The sequence below is a fragment of the Vitis riparia genome, chromosome 18, assembly GCF_004353265.1.
Source record: "Vitis riparia cultivar Riparia Gloire de Montpellier isolate 1030 chromosome 18, EGFV_Vit.rip_1.0, whole genome shotgun sequence".
Lineage (NCBI taxonomy): Eukaryota > Viridiplantae > Streptophyta > Magnoliopsida > Vitales > Vitaceae > Vitis > Vitis riparia.
The window spans coordinates 29,288,080-29,302,067 of NC_048448.1; the positions used below are offsets into that span (position 1 = coordinate 29,288,080).

At 34.8% G+C, this 13,988-nt stretch overlaps 1 protein-coding gene across 1 annotated transcript; it reads right to left on the bottom strand.

Annotated features, from left to right (window-relative positions):
* Positions 1 to 11,836: 11,836 nt before the first annotated feature.
* Positions 11,837 to 12,232, bottom strand: LOC117905663 (disease resistance protein RPV1-like). Its single transcript, XM_034818546.1, has one exon. It carries the CDS (start codon positions 12,230 to 12,232, stop codon positions 11,837 to 11,839), a length of 396 nt encoding a protein of 131 aa, XP_034674437.1.
* Positions 12,233 to 13,988: the final 1,756 nt, after the last annotated feature.

A 13,988-nucleotide genomic window follows, 5' to 3' on the forward strand; every position in this document is an offset into this window, starting at 1 on the left:
ACTCGGGGACGTTGTTCGTCCAAAATTGCAGGACACTAAGAAATTTTTGGGTTGTTAGTGTCAAAATTACAAGAGAGTCTGAAGATTTATTTCTCTCTACCTTTTAACATTGGAGATTCCTCTAATCTTGTTCTTTCTTTCTTTTTTCTTTTTTTATTTTATTTTATTTTTATTCAATGCACAGTATTAGAAACAGGGGGCGAGACTTCCTGGAATTGCTACTTCGGTTTCCTCACCTCTTTTTCCTCTTGGACAGTCAACTTTGGGCTGCTGCTTTCCCTTTTCTCACCTTTTTTGGCCCTTTTCTTTCCGGACTCTGGTATGTTTTTTCATTTGGCACGATGACGTCGGAGCTTTCATCCCACGCTTTCTAATTTTTTATTTTTTACAAAAAATTCTAAAAACAGTTTTTGCTTTTGAAAATAAAAACCCAGTTTTAAAATTTTAGGGCACAATTTAGTTATTGTTTTCTGAAAATAATTTTTAAAACAAAATAAAATTGAGATGAATGCCTTTTACAACTCTATATTGAAAATTTTAAAAAATATGATATTTTCTATCAATTACAAGTGCTGTTCTAAATTTTCTTTTAATTTTTTTAAATTTTTTCATTAGCCAAATAGGTTTAAATCAAACCACACCTAATACATAAAAATTAACATTACAAAATCAAAAAGGTCCAAATTGATCCTATTAACATTATAAAGTTATAAACTAAAATACATTTTAAATGAACTGTTTTTCTCTTCATATATAATCATATTTTTTCAGATTTTTTTATTGTAAATAGTGAACGAAACTAATTACAACTAGAAATTCGTGGATTTAAATAGGTATAAAATGACTTTATTATATCGTTTTTACACATAATTATATTTTTATAAATTTTCTCATTAAAATAAACTTCAAATCAAGAGAGGTTTTATGTGTTATATTCATTAATAAGTCTAATAATTTTTAAAAATAAATCTAATTATCAATAAAAATAATAGACCAAAAGTGGTATAATATCATGAATTTATTGTTTTTCTTATACATACAATTGTATTTTCTAAATTTTTAAAACAATCACTTTTTCTGAATTGTTGTGTTTGTGATGTATATGGTTGTTGGGAAGAATACGGAAAAGAGAAGAAAAATATGACTATTGCATGTGAAGGGAATACGATTTTTAGGAATGTTCAAACAATTTGTTGTTTAATGTTGTTTATATAGGATTCAAGATGTTTTGTTGTTTAATGTTGTTTATATGGGATTCCAAAATGAGTAATTTGAGTGATTTTTTATAGTTGTTAATTGGTGAATCTAATGCATGGGAAAAGAATTCACGTTTAGTCATGAGTAGATGAGTATAAATTTTAAAAATGATTGAGATTAAAGTTTGAATAAATTTCTTAATAAAAGTTTTGAATTTGTAATGAATGAGGGTTGAATTGAAGAAGAAAATAAAACAAATTTAGTAAAGCAGACATGAATTTGTGTGGGAATTAGGGAAAATAGTAGTGGAGCCTTCGGTTCAAAATTGATGGTCACAACCACAAATATGAAATTTGTTTTGTTTATGTATGTAGTAGTCATAGTAAGGGTCCACCCTTGGATAAAGAGGCTGGCCGTAATTCAGTTAATGACATTTGGATGAAATTATTGTTTTCGTAAGAGGTAGTAGTAAGTGAATTAAAGGCCGACCCATTTGTTTGGAGGTAGGCCCTTAGTTGTAAACATTGTTGTGGTTTAATCTGGGCAGTGGGCAATATAAAGGCTGACCCATTTGTTTGGAGGTCGGCCCTTGGTTGTAAACATTGTTGTGGTTTAATTTGGGCAGTGGGCAAAATAAAGGCTGACCCATTTGTTTGGAGGTCGGCCCTTGGTTGTAAACATTGTTGTGGTTTAATATGAGCAGTGGGCAAAATAAAGGCTGGCCCAATTGTTTGAAGGTCGGCCCTTTGTTGTAAATATTGTTGTGGTTTAATCTGGGCAGTGAGCAAAATAAAGGTTGACCCATTGTTTGAGGGGGTGGCCCGAAGAGAGTGACATTAGCACAATTTGGCTTGAAGAGTTACCAAAACAATGGTTGGCCCATGAATTGGGAGGTTCACTCCCTAACTTATATAACATAACAAATTACTACCAAGTAAAATAGAATAATTGCAATGCTTAATGTTAAGTATACACTATGCATGTCTATATTCACACCATTAATTTTAGACCATGAAATGTAAATGAAGCTCATTTGTAAAGTTTCAAAGATAAACGATGTATTAATATATGATGGTCATAGGCGTGATAATCAGTTTTGTTATAAGTAAGTTGGTTTAGGCAGTGTTATTAAGAAATTAGTTAATTGTTTTAGCTTGACTAAAGGTTCATGTTTCTAAACAGGGGCTGTACATGATCGAGTAGCATTTAAATGAATACAAGTAATACAATTTATTGTTATCTGCACATTGGAGGAGAGCTAGTAAGGGATGAACATGGCAATGTGGAATATATGGGTGGAAGACGAGAGGATCTAAGTTTAGAACGATCAATGACATATACCGATTTTGTTTCAAGGATTTGTGGGAAAATGAACATCAATATAGTGGGACCAACATTTTCATATACTCTCCCATTTGATTTATATGCACTTCAACCATTGAAAAATGATGAAGACTTGACAAACATGTTTCAATTTAGTGACCGATTTGCACGTGTATATATATATGTTTAGCATCAACAGTTGAAGATGATGAAACGATTGAGAATGGAGGACAATGGTAAGTTATATAAAAAAAAAAAAAATCTAATCTTAGATGATTCCGTGTATTTATTACAAATATAGTTTTACTTAGAATTTGCTACAATATAAAAAAAATGATGAAGTCCTAATATTTTATAACTTAAAATTAATTTGATTAGATAAATGATTAATAATTTTAATTATTTAAAGAAAATAATGATAATAGAAAAATTGTCACCACATATTTGTAATAAATTTTTAGAAATCATATCTCAAATCAAATATTTGATATAAATCAATTTAGTTTTTATTTAAAATGTAATAAAATAAGTTTTAATAATTTTTTTTTAAATTTTAAAATAAATCACTTAAATATATTAAATGAATTTCTGCTAATTTTTTGATAAAAATTTAATAAATATTATCTTTAATCGTACTTATATCAATTACACTTACAAAATATCTTTAATATATATACACAAATTTTGCGAAGGATGTACAAATGGTTCTAAAGTGTGTTTCGAGGTGGGGATCAACCATGAATCCCTTCCTTATGGGTTGCCAAATTAAATTATGGTCCATCCATGTTCAGATGGGGGTCCCGGAAGCACTAAGATCAGATGTACCAAATTTAATTAAGGAAGTACCAAATTTTGTTATGGATGTACCAAGGGCTCGAAAGTGCATTCCGAGGTGGGGATCAATCCATAATCACTTCCTTATGGGTTTCTAAATGAAATTATGGACCATCCATGTTGAAATGGGGGTCCCGAAAGCAGTCAGATCAGATGTACCAAATTTAATGAAGGATGTACCAAATTTAATGAAGGATGTACCAAATTTTGTGAAGGATGTACCAAGGGTTCCAAAGTGCGATCCGAAGTGGGGATAGACCCCAAATAACTTTGTTATGGGTTTCTAAATGAAATTATGACCCATCCATGCTCAGATGGGGGTCCCAGAAGCACTAGGCTCGGATGTACCAAATTTAATGAATGATGTAACAAATTTTGTTAAGGATGTACCAAGGGTCAGAAAATGCTTTCCGAAGTGGGGATTGGCCCCAAATCACTTTGTTATGGGTTTCTAAATGAAATTATGGCCCATCCATGCTCAGATGGGGGTCCCAGAATCATTAGGCTTGGATGTACCAAATTTAATGAAAGATGTACCAAATTTTGTGAAGAATGTACCAAAGGTCCGAACATGCTTTCCGAGGTAGGAATCGGCACCCAATCACTTACTTATGGGTTTCTAAATGAAATTGTGGACCATCCATGTTGAAATGGGGGTCTCGGAATCTGTCGGATCGAATGTACCAAATTTAATGAAGGATGTACCAAATTTAATGAAGAATGTACCAAATTTTGTGAAGGATGTACCAAGGGTTCCAAAGTGTGATCCGAAATGGGAATCGACCCCAAATCACTTTGTTATGGGTTTCTAAATGAAATTATGACCCATCCATGCTCAGATGGGGGTCCCGGAAGCACTAGGCTCGCATGTACCAAATTTAATTAAGGATGTACCAAATTTTGTTAAGGATGTACCAAGGGCTCGAAAGTGCATTCCGAGGTGGGGATCGATCCATAATCACTTCCTTATGGGTTTCTAAATGAAATTATGGACCATCCATGTTGAAATGGGGGTCCGGAAGCAGTCGGATCAGATGTACCAAATTTAATAAAGGATGTACCAAATTTAATGAAGGATGTACCAAATTTTGTGAAGGATGTACCAAGGGTTCCAAAGTGCGATCCGAAGTGGGGATAGACCCCAAATAACTTTGTTATGGGTTTCTAAATGAAATTATGACCCATCCATGCTCAAATGGGGGTCCCGGAAGCACTAGGCTCGGATGTACCAAATTTAATGAAGGATGTAACAAATTTTGTTAAGGATGTACCAAAGGTCAAAAAATGCGTTCCGAAGTGGGGATCGGCCCCAAATCACTTTGTTATGGGTTTCTAAATGAAATTATGGCCCATCCATGCTCAGATGGGGGTCCCGGAATCATTAGGTTTGGATGTACCAAATTTAATGAAAGATGTACCAAATTTTGTGAAGAATGTACCAAGGGTCCGAACTTGCGTTCCGAGGTAGGGATCGGCACCCAATCACTTACTTATGGGTTTCTAAATGAAATTGTGGACCATCCATGTTGAAATGGGGGTCTCGGAATCTGTCGGATCGAATGTACCAAATTTAATGAAGGATGTACCAAATTTAATGAAGGATGTACCAAATTTTGTGAAGGATGTACCAAGGGTTTCAAAGTGTGATCCGAAATGGGAATCGACCCCAAATCACTTTGTTATGGGTTTCTAAATGAAATTATGACCCATCCATGCTCAGATGGGGGTCCCGGAAGCACTAGGCTCGCATGTACCAAATTTAATGAAGGATGTAACAAATTTTGTTAAGGATGTACCAAAGGTCAGAAAATGCGTTCCGAAGTGGGGATCGGCCCCAAATCACTTTGTTATGGGTTTCTAAATGAAATTATGGCCCATCCATGCTCAGATGGGGGTCCCGGAATCATTAGGCTTGGATGTACCAAATTTAATGAAAGATGTACCAAATTTAATGAAAGATGTACCAAATTTAATGAAAGATGTACCAAATTTTGTGAAGAATGTACCAAGGGTCCGAACGTGCGTTCTGAGGTAGGGATCGGCACCCAATCACTTACTTATGGGTTTCTAAATGAAATTGTGGACCATCCATGTTGAAATGGGGGTCTCAAAATCTGTCGGATCGAATGTACCAAATTTAATGAAGGATGTACCAAATTTAATGAAGAATGTACCAAATTTTGTGAAGGATGTACCAAGGGTTTCAAAGTGTGATCCGAAATGGGAATCGACCCCAAATCACTTTGTTATGGGTTTCTAAATGAAATTATGACCCATCCATGCTCAGATGGGGGTCCCGAAAGCACTAGGCTCGCATGTACCAAATTTAATTAAGGATGTACCAAATTTTGTTAAGGATGTACCAAGGGTCCGAAAGTGCATTCCAAAGTGAGGATCGACTCCCAATCACTTACTTATGGGTTTCTAAATGAAATTATGGACCTTCCATGTTGAAATGAGGGTCCCAAAATCTGTTGGATCGAATGTACCAAATTTAATGAAAGATGTACCAAATTTGGTACATCCGAGCCTAGTGCTTCCGGGACCCCCATCTGAGTATGGATGGGTCATAATTTCATTTATAAACCCATAACAAAGTGATTTAGGGCCGATCCCCACTTCGGATCGCACTTTGGAACCTTTGGTACATCCTTCACAAAATTTGGTACATCCGATCCGACTGCTTTCGGGACCCCCATTTCAACATGGATGGTCCATAATTTCATTTAAAAATCCATAGGTAAGTGATTGGGTGCCGATTCCCACCTCGGAATGCACTTTTGGACCCTTAGTACATTCTTCACAAAATTTGGTACATCCTTCATTAAATTTGGTATATCCGAGCCTAGTACTTCCGGGACCCCTATTTGAGCATGGATGGGTCATAATTTTATTTAGAAACCCATAACAAAGTGATTTGGGGCTGATCCTTACTTTGGATCGCATTTTCGGACCCTTGGTACATTCTTTACAAAATTTGGTACATCCTTCATTAAATTTGGTACACCTTTCATTAAATTTGGTACATTCGATTCGACTGCTTCTAGGACCCCCATTTCAACATGGATGGTCCATAATTTCAGTTAGAAGCCCATAATGAAGTGATTGGGTGACGATCCCCACCTCGGAATGCACTTTCGAACCCTTGGTATATTATTATCAAATTTTGGTACATTCTTCATTAAATTTGGTACATCCGAGCCTACTGATTTCGAGACCCCCATCTGAGCATGAATGGGCCGTAATTTAAGTTAGAAACCCATAAAAAAAGTGATTTGGGGTCGATCCCCACTTCGGAACGCATTTTCGGACCCTTGGTACATCCTTCACAAAATTTGGTACATCCTTCATTAAATTTGGTACATCATTTATTAAATTTGGTACATTGGAGCCTAGTGATTCCGGGACCCCCATCTTCGCATGGATGGACCCTAATTTCATTTAGAAACCCATAACAAAGTGATTTGGGGCCGATCCCCACTTTGGTATGCATTTTCGGACCCTTGGTACATCCTTAACAAAATTTGGTACATTCTTAATTAAATTTGGTACATCCGAGCCTAGTGCTTTCGGGATCCCCATCTGAGCATGGATGGGTCATAATTTCATTTAGAAACCCATAACAAAGTGATTTGGGGTCAATTCCCATTTCGGATCGCACTTTGGAACCCTTGGTACATCATTCACAAAATTTGATACATCCTTCATTAAATTTGGTACATCTGATCCGACAGATTTTGGGACCCCCATTTCAACATGGAAGGTCCACAATTTCATTTACAAACCTATAAATAAGTGATTGGGTGCCGATCCCTACCTCGGAATGCACTTTTGGACTCTTGGTACATCATTCACAAAATTTGGTACATCCTTCATTAAATTCGGTATATCCGAGCCTACTAATTCCGAGACCCCCATCTAAGCATGGATGGGCCATAATTTAAGTTAGAAACCCATAAGGAAGTGATTTGGGGCCGATCCCCACTTCGGAACGCATTTTCGAACCCTTGGTACATCATTCACAAAATTTGGTACATCCTTCATTAAATTTGGTACATCCGATCCAACTGCTTTTGGGACCCCCATTTCAACATGGAAGGTTCACAATTTCATTTAAAAACCCATAACAAAGTGATTTGGGGTCGATTCCCACTTTGGAAAGCACTTTCGGACCCTTGGTACATCCTTAACAAAATTTGGTACATCTGAGCCTAGTGACTGTAGGACCCCCATCTTCGCATGGATGGGCCATAATTTCATTTAGAAACCCATAACAAAGTTATTTGGGGTTGATCCCCACTTCGGAACGCATTTTTGGACCCTTGATACATTACTCACAAAATTTGGTACATCCTTCATTAAATTTGGTACATTCGATCCGACAAATTCCGAGACTCCCATTTCAACATGGATGATCCACAATTTCATTTAGAAACCCATAAGTAAGTGATTGGGTGCCGATCCCCACCTCAGAATGCACGTTCGGACCCTTGGTACATCCTTAACAAAATTTGGTATATTCTTCATTAAATTTGGTACATTCGAGCCTAATGATTCCGAGACCCCCATCTTCACATGGATGAGCCATAATTTCATTTAGAAACCCATAACAAAGTGATTTGGGGTCAATCCCCCACTTCGAAATGCATTTTCGGACCCTTGGTACATCCTTCATAAAATTTGGTACATCCTTCATTAAATTTGGTACATCCGAGCCTAGTGATTCCGGGACCCCCATTTGAGCATGGATGGGTCATAATTTCATTTAGAAACCCATAACAAAGTGATTTGGGGTCGATCCCCACTTCGAAACGCATTTTTGGACCCTTGGTAGATCCTTCACAAAATTTGGTACATCCTTAATTAAATTTGGTACATTCGATCTGACAGTTTCCGGGACCCACATTTCAACATGGATGACCCATAATTTAATATATGTTAAAATTGTGTTACATTATGGTAAGAATGATTGTCCTAATATATTCTTCTTACAGAACATGACATGTAAATATTTCAAAATTAATGATGGTTGGAATATATTCCTCCTACAACATTACATCAGGTATATGTACATAGGGTTCCATATATTATGGGAATCTGGGCAGGAATATATTCCTAACCTACACTATGTAGGTCTTATGTACCAAACAGTTGTGAATGGAAACCTATTTGAAAGGAATATATTCCCTTTGTGTAAGATGACAAGCCATTGTCTCATTAGTAGGAAGGAGAAGGTTATGGACGTACATATGGATGTGAAAGGAGTGAGTGGAAGATACGACTTGCAATGACTTTGTCACGACTAAATAATACCAGATGGATAATCAATTATATGCATGATAAAGGTGTATAAAATGGGTGAGGCAACAAATAGTTCATTCCATATGTGAAACATTTACAGAGCAGCACATATTTGGAGGCAAAATTTGGAGCCTTGCTTGACGAACTCCACACGGAAAATAGTTCGATTTGGTAGGGTAGGTGGTGGTTGAATGTGTTTAAAAATTGTGTTCGAACATTTGTTTTGTGTCAATATTAACATATGATTCGTAGCTCTTGCAATCATGTCAATCCACTTTGTTCATGCCAAGACCGTAATTTGAAATGAATTATTCTTATTTTGCAGTTATTACGGATGGCTGATGATGTATATTATGTAGTTTTCGTTGGTCGAAAAAAAGGTATTTACAATTCGTGGCCAGAATGTCAAGAACAAGTGGTTGGGTACAAAGGAAATGTGTATAAGTCGTACAAAACATTCGAAGAGGCTAGACGGGCTTGGGTGTTCTTTGAAGCAAGGGTGAACTGTACGGAAAGCACATCTACGCCAAACCTTGGAGAGGAGGTGAATCTCCCAACTCTGATGGAACAGAAAGGGGATAAGGAAATGCATTGGGCAAAACATCAACCTTTCATAACTCCTTTCATTATGGGTTGTGTTTGCACAATTGTTTTTATGTGGATAATATCAAAAATTTGAAAAATAAAAATTGATTTTAGGTCTTTCATGTAACATGCATGTACTACAAAATAAAAGTGATTTGCCAAAAAAAGTTCAGTATGTGGTATGTCATCTTTATCACAATTGTAAAAATTGAAGTTAAAATTAGGGTGATTAATCATGTATACATGATTAGGAATAATACTGATAATAGAAACCAATTGATGACAAAGTATTAGGTAATGACAACGGTTTTTGTAGGAATCGGCATGAAGGAAAACTACGGCCACCACCTTCATGTCATACACATCCCCAATGGTATGATAAACTTTTGAATCTTATGTTATATGCAATGCACAAAATAAGGGCCCACCCTTTATTTCACAGGCATGCCTATGTGTCGAAGATGTCATGTGCAGTAGGCAAATTAGGGGCACACCTTTCATATGACATGCATGCAAGTAGGTGAAAACCTAATCGTAGTTATTATTTGTGCAGTATAAAAAAGATAGGCATGCCCCTTATGCAGGCGGCATGCCTTCATAGTGACTTTATCTTACCTGTTGATTGGACAGTATGGTCATGGGAGGTAGGCCCAACGCATGAAGGGCTGGCCCTACATGTTCACATTGAAATAAAATGTATGGACAATTACTTCATATGTGTTGAAGCCTAAAATATAGAGTCAATACATACTAAGATTGGAAAATGGGCAAAATGTCATTCGGACATTCAAAATAACTTAAACCAACATCATAACTAGCATCACATTTACACATAAATATTGCATAGAGTGTTGACAATTGGTGCAAGAGAGTATAAAGTTTACTGATGATTAATGAAAACATGCATATAGATAAGCATTGGAAAGCGTTAAAGTAAAAGGAGTTAAAAAGTTGTTTGAGAACAAGAATTTATAAACTTATTACAGAATCCATGAAAATGTTTTGCGCACACATACGCATTCGGTTGTAAAACGGCCAGAAACTAAGGTTACTCATCTCCATCAATCGGTGCATCTTCGTCTGCTTCATCTCCACCATCTTCCTCATCATCTGTATGTAATGGCGTAGGAGGTAGAGCATCAGGGTGCAATGCTTTCCATGCTGCAATGGAACGATCGCATTGTTGAAGCACAATCTTCAATTGTTTGTTCATTGATTTGCACATTGCGTAAATATCCCCAAGCTGAGAACTTTTAGTTGACCTACGCGAAGAAGAGGATGACGTTTGTTTGTCTATCGACATTTTCATGCGCATAGGTTGCAAAAAACAAAACGGCCACCATTTCTCTCACTCAGGCATCAAGAAGCCCTTTTGCTGAATTTGCTCTCCAGGCAAGCATCCGAAAAAATGCCCTATTTTCCTCTGCCACTCTCAATCCTCGCAGGTACTAATCTAATCATGTTATTATTATTTCTTTTCAACCCCCGTTTGCTTCCCAAGAAAATCCATCCCCCATTCGATATCCGAGAAAATTCATTCTCGTTTGATTTCCGAGAAAATCCATGCAAAACTCCCAAGGAAAACCAAAAAAAAATTCTTTTATTTTTTTTGCTCCCTGTGTTTTTTGGATATGTTCTAGGGTTCTATTTGCTTTTGTGCCATTGGATTTAAATTTTACAAACCCTAAATCCACGATTTTTGAGCTAGGCTAAAAAACACAACCTTGGCCCGCAAATCATGTTTAGATTACCAAATAATATCGGTAAATTTCCAGGATTTTGTATCCTATGTGCGGGCTGGACTGGTAGGAAATATTGGGAAATTTTCGAAAAATGGGTAAAAATACCCATTAATATTGAAATCTCGGCGATATTTTTAAAAGATTACCCAAATTTCTGTCAAAGATCTCAACAAGCAACGATAACAACCCAAATTAACTCATAAATCCTTTAGATTCGTATCTGGGAAAGCTCTTCTCAGCTCGGGCCACCTCTCTCTATTTTCACTACAAGCTCTTCTCGTGAATTGTGGATGTGAAGGTGAAAAAATATGGGGTTTTGGATTAAAGGGTTTGGTTCAAGAGAGAAGAAGGGATTTAAGGTTTGGTTCAAGAGAGAATAAGGGATTTGGGGGGTTTGGTTCAAGAGAGAAGAAGGGATTTGGGGGTTTGGTTCAAAGAGAGAAGAAGGGATTTAGGGTTTTGATTCAACATAGAAGAAGGGATTTCGGGTAAATCTCACTGTTATATTTTAGTAAATATTTTTTTTTTAAATATTGCCATGTGGAGTGTCTAGATGGCTGATGACATGTAAATGAGCCATGTCATTGGCTTAAGTGGAACATGACTTTTCTAAGTAATTGATTATGTCAAAGTGCATGAGGGTATTTTTGGAAGGACCACAACATCACTATTACAGTGTATGAAAGGTCGTTTATTTTCCACAAAATCCACTGAACTTAAAAAGTAAAAAGTAAAGTTTCCAAAAGGCAAAATTTTGCCTCTTGGTGTATGGTTACATAAATTCCCCAATAATTTAATATCACAATTTAAATAAAAATTAACTTTAAATATTAAGTTAAAATTGTTAATTAACTTTAAATATCAAATGCTTCTCCAAAACTCCGCGTCTGATTTCGCACATCACATGGATCCACATGGTAGAAAACTGGCACAACCATCTGTCCCTTTTGTGTCTTGCACTCCATGATCTTGGCCAGCTCATCCAAGCACCATTTTGAGTGAGCATAGGTTTTCGAAAAAACCATAATATACATCCTCGATTCTTCAATAGTCTTCAAGAGTGATGACCCGATCTCTTCTCCTCTATCAAGTCCTTCATCGTCTCTGAAGGTGCGGATGCCCTTCTGTTGACACAAAGCGGAATAAAGATGATCAGTAAAAGTGAAGCGAGTGTCTTCACCTCTAAAGCTCAAAAAGACGTCCCAACTCCATCCAAGAGAAAAGTCACTTGATCTTGTCGTTGGAGCCATACTCGGGGACATTGTTCGTCCAAAGTTGCAAGACACTAAGAAATTTTTGGGTTGTTAGTGTCAAAATTACAAGAGAGTCTGAAGATTTATTTCTCTCTACCTTTTAACATTGGAGATTCCTCTAATCTTCTTCTTTCTTTCTTTTTATTTTATTTTATTTTTATTCAATGCACAGTATTAGAAACAGAGGGCGAGACTTCCTGAAATTGCTACTTCAGTTTCCTCACCTCTTTTTCCTCTTGGACAGTCAACTTTGGGCTGCTGCTTCCCCTTTTCCCACCTTTTTTGGCCCTTTTCTTTCCGGACTCTGGTATGTTTTTTCATCTGGCACGATGACGTCGGAGCTTTCATCCCACGCTTTCTAATTTTTTATTTTTTACAAAAAATTCTAAAAACAGTTTTTGCTTTTGAAAATAAAAACCCAGTTTTAAAATTTTAGGGCACAATTTAGTTATTGTTTTCTGAAAATAATTTTTAAAACAAAATAAAATTGAGATGAATGCCTTCTTTACAACTCTATATTGAAAATTTTAAAAAATATGATATTTTCTATCAATTACAAGTGCTGTTCTAAATTTTCTTTTAATTTTTTAAAATTTTTTCATTAGCCAAATAGGTTTAAATCAAACCACACCTAATACATAAAAATTAACATTACAAAATCAAAAAGGTCCAAATTGATCCGATTAACATTATAAAGTTATAAACTAAAATACATTATGAATGAATTTACTGTTTTTCTCTTCATATATAATCATATTTTTTCAGATTTTTTTTTATTATAAATAGTGAACAAAACTAATTACAACTAGAAATTCGTGGATTTAAATAGGTATAAAATGACTTTATTATATATTTTTTACACATAATTATATTTTTATAAATTTTCTCATTAAAATAAACTTCAAATCAAGAGAGGTTTTATGTGTTATATTCATTAATAAGTCTAATAATTTTTAAAAATAAATCTAATTATCAATAAAAATAATAGACCAAAAGTGGTATAATATCATGAATTTATTGTTTTTCTTATACATACAATTGTATTTTCTAAATTTTTTAGTTAAATAAATAAATTATAAATTAAGTAAGATATAATTAATATTTAAATTCTTTAATCTTTAAATTTTTAAGAATAAATTGGAATTCAAAAAACTAACCTAATTTATTGTAAACCAAATCAAAACCAATGCAAAATAAATAAGAATTAAATATATAAGTGTAATGACAAACTTGACACATATACATGTTACAAAATAAATTCATTTTAAATAAAATATTATTTTATATTTTTAATAAAAAAATTAATTAAATTTTATGAAGGAAAAACTATTTATTTGTAATTATAAAATTATTTTTATTTTTAATAGGACCAATTTAATAGATATTATATAATTAAATTTAACCAGGTACCAGTATGCATTTCTATCGGTACGATCAACACTGAACTTTCATCCTAAGCTTCCTAATTTTTTGTTTTTCAAAAGAAAAGTTGTAGATAGGATGTATACAAGGTGTATATTTACTTACGTACACTCTATATCGAGAAAAACTCAACCCTTAGATTTATTAATAATTCTATTAATTTCAAAAGGTAATCTAGAAATAAAAAATAACATAATTACTATTAGAAATTCGTGGATTTAAATCGGTTCAAAATGATTTTATTGTTTCTATTCCACCTATAACTATATTTTGTAAACTAAATAAAAAATAATCAAGAATACTTTGTCCATGACTTAATACTAAATATGTG